Raw genomic sequence first — 22,670 nt, 5'->3', positions numbered from 1 at the left:
TACGTGAGTTCAGTGTCGAAAAAGTATTTTTCCTAGTTTTTTCTGAATATTTTGATAAAAAAACATTTATAAAATGGTTCGTAAGTGTCATGCATGTGCTATATATATATATATATATATATATTTTTTTTTTTTTTTTTTTTTTTTTAAATTCACACATTATGCGGTGATTGAGGTTGCCCGGGTTCGAGAACCAAGAGCAACTCCCATCAGTGAGGATAGATTACTTGTCGGACGATATTGACGGTTCCGAGGATGACTGCCTTCTGCATCCAGTTTATGGTGTTCTTGGGTAATTTCAATTCTTGCAGATGCCTTGTTGTGTTTCGATGAACGAGTCCGTTTGCACTGATTATCAATGGCATTATCTCCACCTTCCCAAGCCGCCACATGTCTTTAATCTCACGTGACAGTGCCTTATACTTGTTTATCTTCTCCCCATAAGCTTTTCCTAGGTTATAGTCCTGAGGCACCGCAAAATCTATTATAATGGCTGTATTTGATGTTTTGTTCAATACCACCATGTCAGGTCTGTTATGTTCCACCGCCCTGTCTGTTATCACCGTCAGGTCCCAATAAATTTTCACCTTTTCGTTTTCCATCACTGTCTGTGGAGCATATACATGATGCGGTGTGAAATGTGGAAGCAATTGATTTTGAAGGCATAGTAACTGGTGCACCACTTTCCCCATATTGTTATGACGGGTCAGATATTTGGTCCCTGCGATAGCTGAACACCCTGACGTAAGGTGCTGCACAGACTCCTCCACGCTCCTGCACAGTCTACATTTTGTGTCGGCTACTGGCTGTTTCATTATGCTCTTAATGTACGTTCTTGTCGGTATCACTTGATCTTGTATAGCGAGCAGAGTTCCTTCAGTTTGTGGAAATAGGTAACCCTGGCTCAGGTATGTATTCGAGCTAATCTGATCGACCTCCTCTTGATGCAGACTGGCGTAAAATCTTCCGTGAAGTGCCTTCCTCTGCCAACTTTGCTTTAGCTTTTCTACCGAACTTTCTGTTACTGATTCGTCTGTGTCGTTTGTTTGGGCCAATCTTTCGATGCTTTCTTGTGCAGCTACCCACTGATGGACAGGTAGGTATGAATTGTGGAAATAGGTTTTAATATTCCTTTCTTCTTTCAGGCAAGAATCCTCCACACTGGTCAGACCACGACCTCCCTGCTTTCGCGGCAAGTAGATCCTCTCTATCGCTGAGTTTGGGTGCAGCATACCATATTCTGTCAAGGAAGTTCGAATCCATCTGTCTACCAGTTGCAGGTCCGTCTTTGACCACTTCAGAATCGCCGCAGTATAAGTAAAGGATGGAATAGCCCAGATGTTTATAGCTTCCATTTTATTTCTTGCCGATAATTGTGTTTTCAACACTTTCCTCACCCTTCGGTACAGCTCTTTTTTTGCCTCTTCTTTATTTTCCTGTTGGTTTATTTCGAAGGTCTGTTGTATTCCCAGGTATCTGTATCTGTCCTCTTCTTTCAGTCCTGCTATTTGTCTACCGTCCTTTAGCTCTATGTCAGTCTCCTCAGCAAATTTTCCACGTTTGATATTCACCGCGGCACATTTCTCCAGTCCAAGTGACATACCAATATCATCACTGAATTTCCTAACTAGTTCCAACAGACCTTCTAGCTGTCTTCGCCCCCTGGCATAAATCTTCAGATCATCCATGTAAAATAGGTGGGTAAGTGTTGTTCTATCATTCATGGAGTAGCCGTACGCTGACCTGTTGAGGATGCTGCTTAGGATGTTCATAGCCATGCAAAACCACAACGGACTCAACGAATCTCCCTGGAAGATGCCCCGCTGTATTTTCACTTCCCTGGTTTTGTAGGAGGTTGATTTATTATTCACCACGATGTTTGTCCGCCAAGAGGACATCAGGTACCTGAGCAGTTCGATCACCCGTCTGTCAACCTTATAAATTTCAAGGACCTCTAGCAGCCATGAATGAGGCACCGAATCATAGGCTTTCCGATAATCTACCCAAGCCATTGATAAGTTCTTTTTCTTTTTTTTTGCCTGCTTAGTCAGTACATCGTCAATTATCAGCAGCTCCTTGCTTCCTCGGCCTTTGCTCTTACAGCCATTTTGCTCCCATGCCATTATGTGGTGTTTTTTCAGGTGTCCGCTAATTTTGAAAGATATGGTGGAAGTCATGATTTTATACGCTGATGGCAAGCAAGTGATCGGCCTGTAGTTCTTTGCTTGGGAGCGTTCGCCACCTTTTGGAAGCATATAGGTTATTCCCTGTGTGAAGTATCGAGGAATGTCCCGCGGGTTCATGAGCGCGTCCTGAGCAAGCCGAGCCAATACTTTATGGGTCGATGTTAGGACCTTCCACCAATAATTGTGGATACCATCTACACCTGGGGATGTCCAGTTTTTCAGCCTCTTCACTGTTCCTCTCACGTCTTCTTCAGTGATAACCACTGCCTCCATTTCCTGCAAATTGCCAAGCTTTTGCACTTCAGTTTCAATCCAGGAGGCTTTTCGGTTGTGCTCTATGCTCTGCGACCATACTGTGGACCAGTATTCTTCCATTACTTCGGGACTTGGCGGGTTTTCTGCTCCATCTATTTCTCCTTCGAGGCTTCTGAAAAATGCTCTCTGGTTGTTAGCGAAGAGATTGTTGTTACGGTATCTTTGGGTCCTTTTGTGATACCTCCTCAACCTTTTTCCTAGTGCTGCTATTTTCTGTTTGAGCCTTTCCACGTAGATTTTCAGATTTTGATGGAAGTTGGGACAGTTTTTTTTTTCAGACCTATTTTTTTGGCGTAGGCTCCCACTTTCTTCTCTACCTTCTTACTCAGGTTTTCTGTAGTAGTGAAGGTATGGAGAATTCCTATTTCTCTCCTCAGAGCAGTTATCTTTCTCTCGAGCCTCTCCTCCCATGGTGGTCTGGGTTGTTGATGATTATTTTGATTTTTCGTCTTTGGTGTCGTTTGCTGGATGGTGTTAGCTACTATCGCTGCACAATATACTATGTGACATAACTCCTCGAAGTCAACTGAAGATTCGATGGTCTCCCTCAGTGCGTCATTAATGATTTGCGTCAGGTTTTTCGTCTCACTACTGCCCTTCATTTTAGCAATTTCCGGTCTAGCACTCATCGACACTCCCCTCCACTTGAAATTTGTCTCCTGAAAAAGCGCCAAGATTTCAGCTGACACCTCATCTGGTTCTGGTTCCCCATCTGCTTGTTCACTCTCCTCGAACACTATCATTTGTGGGTGCACAGTACTCCTTCTGTTGATGCTTCTCCTGATATTCTTGATTGCTGAGATGGGAGAGCGCCTTATTGCTTCTGTTTTCATTACTGCAAGTTCATCTGGGGCTAGCAATTTACGTACTTTGATATTTTTAATTTGTGCAATTAGATGTTTTCCTGTGAAGTTCATGGTAGGGTATGATTCTGTCCATCGTTCTACAAGTCTGTCTGCGTATCTTTTGGTGTTCGTTTCTCCTTCCGTGACCTGATAGTAAGCATTGATAAGACAAACATTCATATCTCTTGTCCAATGCTGCCTCACCCTTGTACGGGATTGAGCGGGACCCGCTGACGGGAGCTCTCTCGAACTACCATTCATCAGATCCAAGCTGGTTCCCTGGGTATTCCTTAATCGGGTGCCTGGCCTTGTGGTTCCGGTTCGCAGAGAAGCGCCACTTGCTCCACTTTCTTCTGCTAGGGACTGTATCAATCTGCCTCCAGGCGCACTCCCGACACCGGAGGGGTTTTCCGAGGCTTCGTTATGACTGTCGAAAGCAATTACAATTCACAGTGTTGGGGTTGCTAGCCCGAAACACTGGGGTGACTCAGGTACGCGGGGACGTCACTCCCCGAAGGCCAAAGCCCCCCTGCGTATATATATATATATATATATATATATATATATATATATATATATATATATATAGTTATAAAGTGTTAATACCACCTCCAAAACAGTAACTCGTTTAACGCTCTCACCTCATATATATCGCTGTCACCTCCGAAATCGGAGGTGACAACCTTGTTTTTTAGCTTGTTAGATTCAGGAGGCTTCAGGGATCAACATATCAAAAAATCGTTTTGAGGTCACAACGCACCCCCTTTATGTACTGAACAATCTTTTAGTTCGAGTGTATATCACTGGCGCTAGTGTGCTGAGCTGTATATCGAAGAATTGCTGTGGGCGACTCTTTGCTCGTTAGCACCTCCGAAAATGGCAACGTTGTATTTTCAAAGCAGATGTAGACAGGCGGAATATAAGTATACGGAGGAATTAACTGTAGAGAGGCGCAGCGCGCTATCTCCTCCATAATTGCAATCCAGGCGGCATATCTCAACGATTTTGTATCGCATTCTTCTGTAGGGGAAAGAATCACGTGAAAGAAAACCAATCTTGGCTCTCTCGAATGGGATTATGACTGTTTATATTTCATCGTGTGTATCTATGCATCCGTTGAACTTCTTTCATCTCAAGCTAACAATATAATTCTGAATTTGGCGAACTATTTCATTACCTATCTGAAAACAAATCGATTTGAGTCTTGTCCATAATAATATTGCTTCTCTCTATGGAAATGATCTATATAGATAATACTGCCTATTAGAATAACGAATAATCAGTATTGGTACATTGCATATAATAAAATAAGCTGTTCAGCGAAAAAAAAATTTTTTGGAAAAGAATATTCAGATGTGAATGGTGATGAATATTCAAGGCCAATGAGCCATTCCGAAAATTTTCAGTTCATAATCAAGAGAAAAAAATGCTACAAATTTTACAATATCACTGAAATGAACAACGTCGGCTAAACCGAATGTTGGACATTGTTATGTTATTTCAAATGGAACGCTCTATATATTTTTCTTAAATCGGATTGCTCAATGATTTTGAGGAATCCTTTGCTCAGAAACATCTCTTTTATTATCGATAATGTTAAATATTGGATTTTCTCGAAAACTTAAAGAGCTTGTACCATTTCTCTGGTTTAAATTTTTTAGTGATGTATCATAAAGAAAATTACAAATTATATCGAAACCCGTAAGATTTCATGAAAAATTATTCAAAACAGATTTGCATTTTGCGATAGATCATACAGGATGTAAGGGAAAAAATAAACAAAATTGAAGTCTTTTGAAGGCCTCGAGTCAACATATTTTGAAATTGCAACCATATTTTTGTCAAAACATGATGAACCTACAAAATGAAGTTAATAATATAGATACGTACTCGGATAAATATGATTGATATACAGATGATTGATTGGTAAATTCCCAAAAGCTATGATGAACATCGGACACTATGATGGACGCATGATGAAAGGAGAAAGACAAAAGTTAATTCAAGTATTTTCGCATGAAGTTTTATTATTCAAAATAAATGATGATTCTTATAGTTGACTAATCAGGTGCAATTGAAGTTTTTGTTTTGGTCTTCGAAAATAACACATATTGATTGAACTCCCACTATCCAAAATAAATAAGTACATAGATAAAATATATCTATATACAGGATATCTGTAAACAAATGCGAAGGACTAAGGGAGATGATTCCTTAATAAAAATAAGCGGGGGTAGTTCCTATAAATTTTTTTCCAAATCGACAGCCCTTCCAAGATACAGCCTTTGGAAGACGATGACGAGTTTACAGTTTTTAATTTTTTGTTACAGGTTCTAAAAAACACGGAGTCATGAAGCAATATATATTATATGAAGCACTGAATAGATTGGTACCAGTTTCAACTTCGGCAAGCTTGTAGTTTAGGCGCTAAGTTGCTATCGATTTTTTTAATGTGTCTCTCCCTTAAATTCAAAAATTTCTGTTAAAATGTTAAAATTTGAGTTATTATGCTATTATCATAGAAGTTTACGAAACTAGCAGGTCGGGGCATCCTAGATTTTGAGCTGATTTACCTTAAAAAAACATAATAAAATGAATTTCGTGAATACCGATGCTAAAAACCACTATCATCCGCTATAAAAAATTAGTATTTTTCCCATAATATACCGACTTAATGAATGCTACGTTGCTATTACTATAAGGCCCGGTTGTTCAGTTCAGGATTAGGCCGAAATTTAAGATGATCCTAGATTAACCTGACAGAACTGAACTGAAATGTCAAAATCAATCTAGGAAAAACTTTAATCCCGAACTGAACAACTCGGCCTATTCATGTAGAGTTTCGGATTTTGCGAGAATCTACTACTTTTTCTTCAAAACAACAACTGCGCTGAAGGAAATGTGATTGACTGTTTGCGACACATGATATCAACCATCTAAATTCTGTAGTCTATACAAATTTTTTTGAACTCTCTTTATACTATGTAGCAGTCTGATACTGAAATCCGTCATTTGACAAAATGAATTGTCAGTTTATAGACTGACCAACATTTTCCAAAGCTATTGATCTATTAATTGAATCGTTCTATAATTGGTCCTAAATTGACAGTCGTATTGTGAACAACGATATGCAGCGGATTATCTAAACACGAAATAAATTCTGAAATGTTTCGGATCATGAGGCTAATTGAATAAGTATCTTGTTCGTCACATTTGTTGAACTTCATTATTCTAAATATTCTTCAATGAATGATAATATAATATCAACACACATAATTTTTTGATTTATTCGTCATCAAATCATTAAATATATCATTTTTCGAAAAGTTTCGAGTCTTGAGGCAAATAGAATATTGAATTATTCACATCATTATTTGCCGAACTTCAAAGTTCTGAATGAATTAAAATCTAAACTTGACAATATACGAGATAATTTTCGCAAGAGTTTCAATGAAATCTGAAAATTTTCATCATTCTGGAGCATTCTGGACATCAATAATTCTCGAATCATCCATGGAATAAATTCAATTTCATCCAATATAACACGCAAAACAAAATGTTACTTGAACTCGACATCTTGAGCAATTCGTTCCTAAAAAGCTCGAATCAGGTAGAAAAGTTTGAACCCTTCATATCAGCATTAACACGTGTTTTGCAGTAAACAGATGCCGATTTCATTTCGGGCAATGTAACCAGGGTCGACGTTGGGTAACGAGATGAACCAGTGTCTCTGGATGAACGTTTCTCAAAACAAGAAGAATTTGAATTTTCATTTGTTTCAAAATTTTCAGAGTACAAGGAGTATACAGGGTGTTTCACGAGTTAACAGACAAATGAAAACCGTGAATAGAGGGCATTGCGCTAAGTTCAAAATCACCCCATATACAGGATGTCCCAAAACTAGTGAATCAAACGTCACACCACGATAGAGTAAACCAAATATTATCGAATGACACCAACATTAGTTCGAAGAAAATGTACCGTTTCCAAAATAATCAGAATTTTATTAAAATACTGAAGTTGCCGATTTTCGAACTATTTTTCTTCACACAGGTCCAGTTTGTGAAGAAGGATATCGATTTTAAATTATATTGAACTAAGATTATTGTTTTATCTCCCCTAATTGAAATTATTTCAAGTAGTTAATCGATAACCATAACCTAAGTAAATGTAAATTAAAACAATTGTTTTTCTACATGATTTTTAATACTCAAAATAAACAGGGGTGATAATATGGGAGAAAAACGCTATCATCAATCACAAATTGGCCATGTGATTGAAAAAATAGTTCGAAAATCGGCAACTTTAGGTTAGGTTTTCTCAGAAACGGTACATTTTCGCTCAACTAATGTTGGTGTCATTCGATAGTATTTGATCTATACTCTATCGTGGTGTAACGTTTGATTCAATAGTTTTGGGGCAACCTATATATAGGTTTCTTCGGGGTTTTTTGAAATTTCTCGAATTTCCGTTTGGCTATAACTCCTGAAATTCTCGATCAAGTCGACTGAAAATTTATATTTAGCCTTGAGTTGTTAACTTCATTGAAACAGAGCATTAAAATTCGACAAAACTCTGGACCGGGCTCAGTGAGGCTTTACTTAACGTCAAACTCATACAAACACCGTGTATGTAGTTTTTTAATCATAATTTTAACTTTTTTGTTATCTACATTATTATTGTCTCAAAATGAATTGATTTTTGGGTTGCCCCACCTGTTGATCATGTTCTAGAAATAATTGTTTTGGTCAGACGCCTCTGAGGAATAGAGCACTTCATGAAAATATATTTAAAAATTCTTAATTGATTTTTTTTTTCAAAGAATATTCTGTTGAATGTGTTCAACAATTATACTATATTCGTTCTACGAAATAGTCATTCACAATGATAAAATGTTTCAAAATTGATAATATCCAATTATGGATGGAAAAACAACGCTATCTTGAAACTAAAAATTAAAACTTGATCTTCAGAAAGAATCTATTTTTCTATGGACAACTAGTTGTGTGAATGAAAACATAGAAAGAAAAAAAGAACAAAGAAAACATTTTCAATTCCATTTTTAGATTTCGACATTTGATTGGCGATCATATTCATCCCATTAATTAATGTGAAGTAAAAGTCAATATGCAGCGCTGTTTTTTCCAGAGGCATTTCACCACCAAACAGTTATTCATTAAAAATCATCCACTGACAAGACATACCAAAGTTTCATTGATTTTGAGAAAATCAATGCAGATACCTGTTGTTTTCTCTTTCCATGTACTTTTCTTTTATTTTATTACTGTTTTCATACATCTTTGTATTTGTCTGCAGATGCCTGAAGATGGCCCTAATTTTGTAAGGGCCGAAACATATGTAGCAAATTTTGATAAAGAATTTGGAGCAGACACGAAAATTTCGTCTTTTTAATTATCTATCAAACTCCAATGAACAGGATGGATAACAGAGTTGAAAAATTCAAAATTATGACGAAAAAAACTACAAACAGAGTGTTTTTCATGAGTTTAAATTTGAATATAGCCTCAATGACTCATTGAGGCCTGTGTTCGTCAACTTTTAATGTTCTGTTTTATTGAAACTTACAAGTTTAATCGGATAAAGAATTTTTAGCCGAATCCAACTAAAATATTTGGAGTTATAGCCGAACGAAAATTCGGGAAATTTGAATGAACTCCTCTGTATATCGGAGACGGAATGGCTAAGACATACATATGAGGTGTTTTTGAACTCAGCTCAATGCCCTCTATTCACGGTTTTCGTTTGTCCGTTAACTTGTGAAACACCCTGTGTACTGAAAAATCGCAAAAGACTCCTCGAGCAATTAAAAAATGCCATTAAATCAAGGAGTTTCTTTTGATCCGCTATGATGAAAAATGTCAATATCCAGCTGTTATTATTATTTGGGGTGATTAATCGAAAATCCCCAATATCTCGAAAACCAAGGCACTTTTACCAAACGTAAAATATATTTATCTGAACCGTCATAGAGTCCTCTATGTATTGAATATGAGCAGACATGAATACAAGCCAGTTGTTTTGTTTGAAGGTGAAGCTCCTCTTGCTTCAAACTTCTTTCAATTATTTTGACTACCATTCACGCAAGATGATTTTTGTTGAAGAATTCAATATTCTTGTAATTATCCGTTCATTTCTTCAAGAGATATCCATTCCCTACCACCTTTGAGAATTCAACTCAACACTGCATCAAATGCATTTCATCTTCGGGTTGATTTTTTTGAATTCTAAGAAGATAAACAACAGTAACTCTCCTCAAACTACTGATCACTTGTATTTTCCATGTAAATAAATAGATTTGGTATGTCTTCAATCAGTTTGTATAAACGTCAATTATGTTCGTTACATATTTTCGACTCAATATTTTCCGAAGTGATTTGACATTGTGATTAAATACGTAATCACTGAGAGTCTCACGTAGAACGGACTAAGTAGCACTGATTTAAAACTCAAAAATGTGACAAGCGTCTCAACCAAACATTTTCGTACCATGCAGAGTGAAAGGTATCCAATTTTCATGGTCAATCCAGTGCTAAAATAAAAGTGAATGAAGTATAGAAGCTGAAAGTAAAACGTATATCTTTGTTGATTCATTCGGGAAAAACATTTCAATGGAGTTCCTAATGTCGTTGATATAATGCCCAAAAATTATATTACTATTTCATACCAGAACAAATTCGGTAAAATTGTCTTTGGAATTGATCTTATATGTCAAGAAAAATTTCATTGTCATGTATCATTCATTTTGGGACCTATATGGTATTAAACTCCCCTATCGGACGAAGTATCGTAGACATAAGCATATTTATTCAAAACTGTTGATATTCATGAAGAAAAGATAATAATTTCTGTCCAAATTCATTTACTCCGAGATCACGAACCTTATCAATCAATTATTAGCGTATGCAGTTTATTAATATCAGTATCGTTTTCGAACTATTTACAGGTTTCAGTATGTGTGAATGAATCGGAAGAGCAGCTGTATTCTGTATATGAGTAGAATTCAAGCTGCCTTACTTTCTGTCCTCCCGAAATCTGGCAACGTTGCGGGAGGTGAGAGCGCACTACTAATAAGAAATATATGCGGAGGTAGTAAGGTCTGATTCGTTTGAAGAAAAATTTTTCGATGAAAATCATTTCCCCTCTTTAGGTACCCCTGTTATTTACCTTCCCCTCTACATATATAAGCAAAAATTATTCCAATTATAAAACTCCTTCACCCGGAGGTCAGGTCGCCCAATGAACTTAACGGAGGTAACAACGAACTACGGATTCATATATATATATATATATATATATATATATATATATATATATATATATATATATATATATATATATATATATATATATATATATATATATATATATATATATATATATATATATATATATATATATATATATATATATATATATATATATATATATATATATATATATATATATATATATATATATATATATATATATATATATATATATATATATATATATATATATATATATATATATATATATATATATATATATATATATATATATATATATATATATATATATATATATATATATATATATATATATATATATATATATATATAGTAAGGGATGAATTTGGGTACAAGGCAATATCTGGCAGGAGTTAACAATCAATCGTCATCAACATCTATATTTCGAACTTTTAGCTGTTCTTCATCAGGATGCTGCAATGTATACATTGTAAAAAACTAGAAAAATAAACACCTAATAACTTACATCTGACAAGACTATTATTTAAATTAGCAAAGAGAGCATCAGAAAAACATCTCAGTTAAAATTCAATATAAAATCTCAAAAATCCTCTATTATTGCAGCGTGAATAATTTGACATACAATCAATAGATTAAAACACAAAAGACAAGGTGAACCACAGAAAATAACAATTCAAGTTATGACATCCACAATACGTATGTCCTTCGAATTTTTGTCGAGGGATAACAGATAACTGTAAACTACACTTAGATTTTTTAGGTCAGTCTTCTTATTAATATTATTTTTATTTTCATTGATGAAACACATTTCGAGAAATGATCTCTTGTTATAATTCGAGCTGGTGCATAGTATCTCAACTTCATCGAATTTAAATGCGTGATCTAATGTGGATGAATGAGTCGCCAATGCGCATCTGTCAGGTCTCAGTCTGACGTCACTCTTATGAATGGAGATACGTTTTTTTAAGGATTGGGATGTCTGTCCTACATATACAGAATCACACCCACTACACGGAATACGATATACAACGTCGGATCTAGACGAATTGTGGACTGGGTCTTTAATTTTAGAGAAAATATTTCTTACTGTCAGTGGGTTGTATCTTGCTATTCTTATATTCTCTACTTCCTTTAGAATATTCTCCAATTTTGGTGTTAGGGATGGAATGAAGGGCAGGGACACATATCTCGGTTGTTCTATTGGGTGCGCAGTTTCTTCTCTCTCTGCCGGCGTTCTCTCTCCAACTTGTCCGAGGGTCAACGAACCTAGACACCTATCCAAAAATATCCTGGGGTAACCATTATCTTCGAAAAGGCTGAATAATCTCTTTATTGCATTTTTTTGGAAATCTGGATGGCAAATTCTGATAATTCTCTGAAACATCCCCTTAACAAGATTGGTTTTCATAGCCCAAGAATGATTGGACCTATAATGAATGTAACGACCTGAAGAGGTCGGCTTGTGGATGTCATAACTTGAATTGTTATTTTCTGTGGTTCACCTTGTCTTTTGTGTTTTAACCTATTGATTGTATGTCAAATTATTCACGCTGCAATAATAGAGGATTTTTGAGATTTTATATTGAATTTTAACTGAGATGTTTTTCTGATGCTCTCTCTGCTAATTTAAATAATAGTCTTGTCAGATGTAAGTTATTAGGTGTTTATTTTTCTAGTTTTTTACAATGTATACATTGCAGCATCCTGATGAAGAACAGCTAAAAGTTCGAAATATAGATGTTGATGACGATTGATTGTTAACTCCTGCCAGATATTGCCTTGTACCCAAATTCATCCCTTACTGTTTCATTTCGGCAAATTTCATCTTTACAATTATATATATATATATATATATATTTTTTTTTTTTTTTTTTTTTTTTTTTTTTTTTTTTTTTTTTTTTTTTTTTTTTTTTTTTCCCTTCACACTTAACGTGGCTTCTTCTGAAACTTGCCGGGTGGGTAACCCCATCAAGACAAGTTCCGATCCTTAGTGCGGAAAGAGGACCTGTCGGATGATATTGACGGTCCCAAGTAGGACAGCTTTCTGCATCCAAGTGACCGTATTCGGCGGCAACCCAAGTTCTTGCAGGTGTTGAACAGTTTTTCTGGGCACAATTCCGTTAACACTTATGATAAGAGGGATTATATCCACTTTCCTCAGCTGCCACATATCCCTCATCTGCCAGGCTAAAAGTGAGTATTTACTGATCTTTTCAGTGTACGTCTTGACCAAGTTGCCATCCTGAGGCACTGCAAAGTCTATGATTGTCGCTCTCATCTCTTTTTTGTTCCACACTACCATATCCGGTCTATTATGTTCAGTGCCTATGTCAGTTGTGATGTTAAAGTCCCAGTATATTTTTGTTCTTTCATTTTCCAGGATCGATGCAGGCATGTATATGTGATGAGGTGTGAACTGCCGGATCAATTCCTCTCTTTGTGCTATAAGCTGGTGCACGACCTTCCCCATGTTATCGTGCCGGGATAGATATTTAGTACCAGCAATACTTGAGCACCCTGATGTTAGGTGTAGGACTGTTTCCTCGGCTTTGTTACATAGACGACACTTCGTGTTCTCGATCTGCTTTTTAATTATATGCTTTATGTAGTTCCTTGTGGGGACAACCTGGTCTTGAATAGCAAATATTGTGCCTTCTGTCTGTGGGAACATATATCCTTGGATGAGGTAGGTATTAGAAGCGGTTATATCTACTTCCTCCTGATGTATGTTGGAGTAGAATCTTCCGTGCAGTTCTTTCGCACTCCATCGCTGTCTGAGCATTTCAAGATGGTCTTCATCAGGCTGTAATATCATGGATCGTGTACCTTGAGCTATCCATCGATGAATCGGTAAGTGACTGTTAAGGAAGTGATTCCTGATATTATGCATTTCTTTTCCACAGGTAGCTTCAACAGAGCATAGACCACGGCCTCCCTCTTTCCGGGGTAAGTAAAGTCTTTCAATAGCCGAATTAGGATGGTGTAGGCCGAATTGGGTCAGTGTAGTTCTAATTTTTTGGTCTATCTGTTGTAGCTCCGTTTTTGACCATGAGAGTACTCCGGCTGTGTAAGTGAGCGGTGGTATGGCCCATATGTTTATTGCCATTATTTTGTTCTTTGCAGATAACTGGGATTTTAGTATTAGTCTAATCCTTCTCAGAAGTTCTTCCTTTGTATGATCTTTATTTTCTTTATGTCGAATCTCGAAAGTTTGCTGAATCCCTAGGTATTTATATTTGTCTTCATTCGTCAGGTTATTTATTTCTTTTCCGTCTTTCAGCCTCACATTTTCTTCCTCCGACAGTTTTCCTCTCCTTACTATGATTGTTGCACATTTTTCCAGCCCTAAGTTCATTCCTATATCTGCGCTAAACATCCTCACCATTTCCAGCTCTCCTTCCAGCTGTGCTCGGCCCCTTGCGTACAGTTTGAGATCGTCCATATAAAATAGGTGTGTGATTTTAGTTCTCTCATCCACGGCATACCCGTAAGCTGATCTATTAAGCATACCGCTAAGAGCATTGAGAGCCAAACAAAACCAGGGTGGGCTGAGTCCATCTCCTTGAAAAATTCCTCGTTTGATCTGAATTTCTGATGTTTCATAAGAAATTCCTCCCTCGCAAAGACTGAGAGTTGTTCTCCACGTCGCCATTAGGGTTTTCAATACTTCAATTACCCGTCGCTCTATTTTATATATTACAAGAACCTCTATGAGCCATGAATGTGGGACCGTGTCGTACGCCTTCTGATAATCGATCCACGCTATTGCAATGTTCTTATTTCGTCTTCTCGCCAGCTTCGTTAACTCGTTGTCAATAACCAGAAGCTCCTTACTCCCCCTACTCTTACTTCTGCATCCGTTTTGTTCCCATGCCATCACGTTGCAGTGCTTGAGATGGGTGTTTATCTTATTGGCTAGAAGAGAGGTAATTATCTTGTAGATTGACGATAGGCAGGTGATTGGCCTGTAGTTCTCTGGATGGTCCAAGTCTTCTTTTTTTGGCAACAGGTAAGTCTTGCCCTCGGTGAAATAATGTGGGATTTTCTGAGGATTCTTCAGCGCTCCGCCAATTAGTCGAGCAAGTACTTTGTGTGTTGACGTTAATGCTTTCCACCAGTAGCTGTGGATGCCGTCGATGCCAGGTGCTGCCCAGTTCTTCATTCTCTTTATAGTATCTCTGACATCTACCTCTGTTACATTGACTGTCGGCATTTCTGGTAAGCTCTGACTGTTTTCTCTTTCTGCTTCAATCCACGGCGCATGGGCCTTATGTTTCCGTTCTTGCGACCAAATGGACGACCAGTACTGTCGCATTTCTTCTGCGCATGGAGGCTTCTGATTTTCGATCCTCTTCTGTCCATCTACACTCCTGAAAAAAACCTTCTGGTTGTTCTGGAACAAGTTGTTCTGCTGGTATCTCATTGATCTTTTATGATACCTTCTCAATCTGTTTCCCAACGCGGCTATTTTTTGCTGGAGTTTTTCTGCATGTTTACGAATCTTCATTTTAAACCCTGTGTCACTTTCCTTCAGATTGATTCTTCCTGCGTAGGCCCTCATTTTTTTTCTCACCTTTCTGCTCAGATTATCTTTGTTCAGATATAGATGGTAGATTCCTATCTCTTTTCTGAGTGTTGTTATTCGCTTCTCCAGTCTTTCCTCCCATGGTGGTTTATTCGATGGTTCCTTGATGTTCTTCGCCTGTTTTGCTGTGGTCTCCAAGATGAGGTTTGCAACTATTGCCGCACAGTGGACTTTATGACAGAGTTCTTCGAGTTCTTCTGATTCCTGAAGTGTACTTCTGAGAGCCGTGTCAATCGCTCTAATTGTACTCTTTGCTTCAGGGTTCAATTTGATTCGGCTGATGTACGGCCTACATTTCATTGGTATTCCTATCCATTTCAGGTTAGTCTCTTCGAAGAGAGCCTTTATCTCCGTGGCTGATTCATCCTGTTCCAATTCTGTCACCTGTTGTGTGTTGTTCTCGACCTCCTCTTGCCTTAACAGGCTATGACGCGGAGCGGTTGTCATTTCTCGAATGCTTCTTCGTATGTTCCTCATTCTGGATGTTGGTGATTGTGTCTGCGATTCTACTCTCATAGACTCCAGTTCATCAGGTGATAAGAGCTTTCTGGATTTTATGTTTTTTATCTGTGCTATCAGATGTTTCCCAGAGAATTCCTTGTCTGGATATAATTCCAGCCATTTTTCAGCCAGTTTAGCTGCATACTTCTTTGTGTTTTTCTCTCCTTCCGTCACTTGGAAATAAGCACTGATAAGACTCAGGTTCATGTCTCTGGTCCAGCGCTGCCTTCCCCGTCTAAGGGTTTGAGCGGGATCCGACAGTTCAGATTCAAGACCGGTAACTGCCGGCTCCAAGCTGTTTCCCTGCGTTATCCTGCTCGAGGTGCGTGGCCTTGTGGTGCCGGTTCGCGGAGTGGTGCCACTTGCTTCACCTTGTTCCGCTAGAGACTGTGCCAGTCTTCCCCCAAGAGCAGTCTCCACTCTGGGGGCGGTTTCCGAGGCTTCTGTTCCTTTGTCGAAAGCATTTCATATTCACAATGTGAGGGGTGCTAACCCTGCACATCGGATGACTGGGGTACGCGGGGTCGTCACTCCCCGATGACGTAAGGCCACCCCTGCGTATATATATATATATATATATATATATATATATATATATATATATATATATATATATATATAATTGATATATATATATATATATATAATTGATATATATATATATATATATATATATATATATATATATATATATATATATATATATATATATATATATATATATATATATATATATATATATATATATATATATATATATATATATATATATATATATATATATATATATATATAATTGATATATATATATATATATATATTTGCCGAAATGAAACAGTAAGGGATGAATTTGGGTACAAGGCAATATCTGGCAGGAGTTAACAATCAATCGTCATCAACATCTATATTTCGAACTTTTAGCTGTTCTTCATCAGGATGCTGCAATGTATACATTGTAAAAAACTAGAAAAATAAACACCTAATAACTTACATCTGACAAGACTATTATTTAAATTAGCAGAGAGAGCATCAGAAAAACATCTCAGTTAAAATTCAATATAAAATCTCAAAAATCCTCTATTATTGCAGCGCATATATATATATATATATATATATATATATATATATATATATATATATATATATATATATATATATATATATATATATATATATATATATATATATATATATATATATATATATATATATATATATATATATATATATATATATATATATATATATATATATATATATATATATATATATATATATATATATATATATATATATATATATATATATATATATATATATATATATATATTAGACTGATTCAAAAAAATCGACTTTCTTTTTTTTCGAGGAACACACCCCTTATTATCTTCAGGGCACTGAAAAATGACGTCTGTGGAAATATTAGTCAAAAATCTTATTATTTAGAGGTCGCTCATCGAGGATTTCTATTTTCCCTACTAATAGCAGGGAAAAAAAATGTATTTCTAGTTGAAAAATTCCAGTTCGCAAACCAATGGACGGATTCCATTGAGCGATATATTTTTATGTAGGGAGTTAGGTGCTCTACAAAAACTGTCTCATATAATTTTTCCATAAAACGGCTTTTCGAAAAGTTATTAGAGCTTGAAATGAAATTTTTGTCGAAGTAGCTGTTTTTACTCGGATATTGGGGAGAAATTATTGGAATTTACTTTGAAAATCAGAATATAGTTCTGGAAAGATACAATTAATATGATTCTATGTAGATTCAAATAATTTATGACATCCTAAAATAGTCAACATCAACAATTGTTAGAGAGTTAGAAATTTATACTCTTCAGAATCGAATTATTCAGCATCTATTATTTCTCATTCACTTGGGTCAGAAAGAATGATTGGTTTTGTGCCCTCTTTCAGATTAGTGTTTGTTCTTAAACCCAGTACTTGTCTTCAGTTTCAGTCATAATACAATTTTGTGTATTCATTGTTTTTATAAATCCAAAATAGCCGCTGTCACAAAATAGGTAGTGAACTATCAATTTTTCAACAAATGTCTCGATATTTGTGGGATTGGTAGGTTTAATGATATTAGAAATAAGTCGCATATAGAAAGCATTTATTCGGTTGTGAAAAATAATATTGGTGTTGGTATATTCAACATCTATAATACATAATATGTTCTAAACAGATAATTTCAATTTTTTTGTTGCAATCCGGAAAACGATGACGATGTTCGTTTATCAATTGTAAAAGAAACTGTAACTGTTTATTCTTCATTCTTCTTTTAGTAATTATTGCATTCTTCAATTAAACCAATAACTCGCTCCGCTGAATTGTAAACAACAGAAAGATCCTATCATCTATATGTTACTTTCACTACATAATGTCTTCTCCAATGAAATCATATAGCGAGAATTTTGTGAATGCGGCCATTTTGGGTTTGCAAAAATGATGAATACACAAAATTGTATTATGGATGAAACTGAAGACAAGTACCGAGTTTAAGATCAAACACTAATCTGAAAGAGGGCACAAAACCAATCATTCTTTTTGACCCAAGTGAATGAGAAATAAGAGATGCTAAATAATTTGATTCTGAAGAGTATGAAACACTAACACCCTAACAATTGTTGAGGTTGACAATTTGGGGATGTCATAAATGATTTAAATCTAAATAAAATCATATCAATTGTAACTTTCGAGAACGATTTCCTGATTTTCAAAGTAAATTCCAATAATTTCTCCCCGATATCCGAGTAAAAAGAGCTACTTCGACAAAAATTTAATTTCAAGCTCTAATAACTTTTCGAAAAGCCGTTTTATGGAAAAATTGTAAGTGGCAGTTTTTGTAGAGCACCTAACTCCCTACATAAAAATATATCGCTCAATGGAATCCGTCCATTGGTTTGCGAACTGGAATTTTTTAACTAGAAATAAATTTTTTCCCCTGCTATTAGTAGGGAAAATAGAAATCCTCGATGAGCGACCTCTAAATAATAAGATTTTTGACTAATATTTTCACAGACGTCATTTTTCAGTGCCCTGAAGATAATAAGGGGTGTGTTTCTCGAAAAAAAAGAAAGTCGATTTTTTTGAATCAGTCTAATATATATATATAATTTTATTGAAGTAATAGTCGTGAAGGTATAATGAATGACTAGGTTTTTTTTGGGCGAAATGAAGGTCAATTCGTTCTCATACTTCCCTCACGAGGACAGCACCTTGTCGTGGTGTGAGGGCTTCAAGTACTTGCGATGACTCTTCGGAGCTATGTCGGGTAGGGTCTCCCATGCCGAACAGGTCCTAAGAGGAGCAGCGAAAAACTAAGACTGTCCACTCCCAATGGTAAGGCCAGTCCCAGCTTTCACCATTTCCCTTAAGAAATCTATACTCACCTCACACTCACACTGGGGAAATAAGACTTACGGAGCTAAAAGTCCCTGAAGGACACGATACGCCAAGAAGGAGCAGCGTTACACTCCTAGGAACTAGGAGCGCACATGTAAGTGTTAAACAAAGGAGCTTCTCGGCAGGTTCATATGAGAAAAAAAGGAAACTGGAGGATAGGTCGCCTAACCTCGCACCTGAAATCGTCAAGAAGAAGGAAGACGCTACTGCACACTTCCTCATTGAAACGTTGGACAACATAGAAGGACAAATCAGACAATTAGAAAAATACATAGAGAAAAATACCAAGGTGGAGATAAAAGAGATAGCAAAAGCACTCAAGAATAGTGCTGAATTCCTTAGGAGGGAGTCCACCAAAAAATGGCTTGAAGACAACAACAAGTTTGGGAAAAATATAAGATGAGTGATTGTAACCCTATAAGTACACCTATGGATCAAAATTTTGATTTTGCTTTGTTGAAAAATGAAAATTCACACAATTTAAATGAACAGTGTAGAAAGATAATAGGAAGTCTTCTTTATGCAGTGTCAGGTACTAGACCAGATTCATGTGAAAGTGTAAATGTACTTAAGGTAAAAGCACCAATTATTGACACCGCCCCACTAGTTGACATAACTATATAGAATAGTTCAAAATAAGAAAACTGTAACGCTTATGGAGTTCCGTAATGCACCAATAGATGCTTCATGCCATCTAGATTCTGCAAGTGAAACTAACTGGGTAGTCAATGATAAAAAGAAGTGTTATGAGGAATGATATTGATCGGGTTAGCAGTCGGTATTAGGTGTTTACTTTCTCTTTATTGTTTAGGCCTAGCTTTCGGAAAACTAGGAAAGCTAGCGGAAAGCTAGGCCTAAACAATAAAGAGAAAGTAAACACCTAATACTGACTGCTAACCCGATCAATATCATTCCTCATTACAATCCATCAGTCGATATTTCACACACTAGAAGTGTTATGGTTGATGCAAACCGCGCATGAGCACATTGTTATTCCTAGTGAGAATTAAGTGAGTGGTTAAGCAGGTGAGAATAGATTATTTTGAATAACTAAGTTGATATTGTCCAGTTTCCAATTGTTCTATTGAATTCATTTTATGTTGTTAATACATGAACTCTTCTGCATTCATTAGTTATCATATTCCTTCAATTTAATAAACAAAATGGAGATGTCAATAAATGGTTCCGAATTTCTTTATTTCCCCAATAATCGACACTTATGTCAATTATTGGATCAATTCATCTGATAATTCAATGTGAAATTATCACTTTGAGATCCTAAGCCGACTGCTATTTGTAACATTGAATTGAGGACCCTAATATCAAAAGCGGCTATCTCCACCGTGTTCCCATTTGAGTAAAGCGCAAAAAACGGCTACGTCCATATTGTTTTATATTTAACTGCGAGCATAGTTTCTAACGGAATAGAATACTAAACTCCATCGAATAATGAAGTAATTATGCCTAATTTCTTTCTCGTTTTCGAAAAAATGAGAAAAAATGAATGGAGAATGCCGTGTTTGATACTGACTATTGGATTTTGCCGGATTTGATACCAAAAGTTCTACTGAAATGAGTTGGGATCTGAATATCATGTGTTTTGAAAGAGATTCAGGAATAGAATAATAACAATATTGAAATAATTCCAAGAAAACGTGTAATCAAAAATATTTTTATTAACATAACACATTCATTAAACATATACAGACGGTATTTCTTCAATAAATTCGCAGGTTTCTCCTTCTGCTGCTGATTCTTCCAGGTCTGGCAATGCGTTTTATTCTTTCCTTGACTCGAAAGATCCATTTGAAAGGATTTTTGCATAAAAATCTAATTCTTGAATTGATCTCCAGGTAGCCCCGAAGTGTTTTGCAAGAAGTTTGTCAACATCTTTAAGCTTTAACATATTTACTTGTTTCAGACCACTTTTTATAATGACTGGTTCGATCATGTGAAGGGTTTTTCCTTTTCTTAATACACTTTTGTAGGTTTGCAAATTGTAATGGTAATATAATTCACCTCTTATCAAAACATTTCCAGTTTTACACTTCTTTAACAAGAATCGTTTTGTATTCTTGAAAGAAAAATGCCATGTTCCTGTGGGTCTCACTACATCTGAGATGCTTTCTTTCCAGTCAAAAACGTTGCAGTTTTCTCCCAAATGGACAGCTGTCCCGTTTTTCGATAACAGCTCTATATAAGTTTCTGGCTGTGTTATAACCTCCAGCTTTCTGATCTCCTTCTCGATATTACCGAAACCCCTATCTGCTGGAAGAAATGAATGGCCTACTACTGGAAAAATCACTTCAATATTCTGAATATTTTCTGGTGATTTCTCCGATAGCCATTTGCAACACATTCCAATGAGTGTTGTATTCTTATTCTGTCCACTGCAACCATCTGCCATCAGCCTGACTACTGTTACGGTGGGGCCAAATTCAATTTTATTGAGCCTGTCAAAAACGCAGGATGTAATTTCATTGGAACCTTTTCCAAATTCGTTTTCCGTCCAAAAATAGGAAAAAACATTTTTCTCGTTGAGTTTCGATTGAGACGTCCCCTGAACAATGGTGAAATTGTACAGATAAAGTTGCCTTGAGTAGTATGCAGTTTGATCTGGGACCTTAGGTAGTACAAGATTCTTCTGGCAATCGAAAGATAATGTTATCAAATCATTCCTGGTTTCTTTAAGCAACTGGAAAAAAGCATTCGCTCTTCGTTTGTGAACATTCTTCTCAATGATGAAGTTATTCTTTTCCTCTTCATCTGTACATCTCTTAATCTTCTCGGCGAGTTCTATACACGTGGAGCACACGTCGGTCCGAGGAGTAGTAAAGCTGAGATTGTACTTTGTATTGAATATCATTCGAAAGTATGACGGCTTCACTCTTTCTTCTGGAGAACACTGATTGTTGTACATTTTCGACATTTTTTCTATAGACAAATCCGAAGACAAATAATTTCTTCGGGAAGAAGAACGACAATAAGGAGATTCTATACTTTTGAACGAATTAATGAATGTTTGTACAGCCATTTGTTTCAATTCGAACTTAGCTGTTTTTCTGTCGCCTCCTCTTTTTTCTGAAGGTGCTTCTCCTGTTTTTAGGAACGATTTCATGACGTATGTTAAACGATGTTTCGTAATATTTAATACATTCAAAAAAGACTGCTGGCATACAGGAACATGGTCCTTCGAAACATTTTTTCTAATAAAGCATCTGACAGAAGTTTCTTTTGCTGTATGTTGGTAATTTGATGGACGGCGACGTTTAGGTGTTCGAACATTGCAAAATTTCAAAATAAATGCGTCCTGACTCATTTTATTTCGTATTGCGTAAAATGCGTCATGAAAACTTTTGATGTCTTCCATTGTTAATGTACTACATTGATAAGCCTTCGTTTTATGTCCACAAGTGGGATATTTTGTCAACAAATTTGGAGAATATCTGAAAAAAAAAACATGTGAAAGGAAAAATGTTTCCAAAAATTTGATAATATAGTGACTTCAGACAGTAATATACATACCTTGACTCTTTACGTATATTTCGTTGCCAAGTAG

General features: G+C 36.1%; 1 protein-coding gene across 1 annotated transcript; it reads right to left on the bottom strand.

Annotated features, from left to right (window-relative positions):
* Window positions 1-12,604: 12,604 nt before the first annotated feature.
* LOC123322386 lies at window positions 12,605-22,040 on the bottom strand. Its single transcript, XM_044910330.1, has 2 exons — window positions 21,131-22,040; window positions 12,605-16,152 (listed from the first exon to the last, which is right to left on the bottom strand). The coding sequence occupies exons 1-2, from the start codon at window positions 22,038-22,040 to the stop codon at window positions 12,605-12,607; spliced, it is 4,458 nt and encodes a 1,485-aa protein (XP_044766265.1).
* Window positions 22,041-22,670: the final 630 nt, after the last annotated feature.

The sequence above is a fragment of the Coccinella septempunctata genome, chromosome X, assembly GCF_907165205.1.
Source record: "Coccinella septempunctata chromosome X, icCocSept1.1, whole genome shotgun sequence".
Lineage (NCBI taxonomy): Eukaryota > Metazoa > Arthropoda > Insecta > Coleoptera > Coccinellidae > Coccinella > Coccinella septempunctata.
This window is presented reverse-complemented; position numbering and strand designations above follow the sequence as displayed.

Coding starts and splice junctions, on each gene's coding strand:
- LOC123322386 (XM_044910330.1), bottom strand. CDS start 22,040: ATGTCGAAAATGTACAACAATCAGTGTTCTCCAGAAGAAAGAGTGAAG. Junction 16,153..21,130: donor TGGAAATGTTTTGATAAGAG/GTGAATTATATT, acceptor CTTTCGACAAAG/GAACAGAAGCCTCGGAAACC.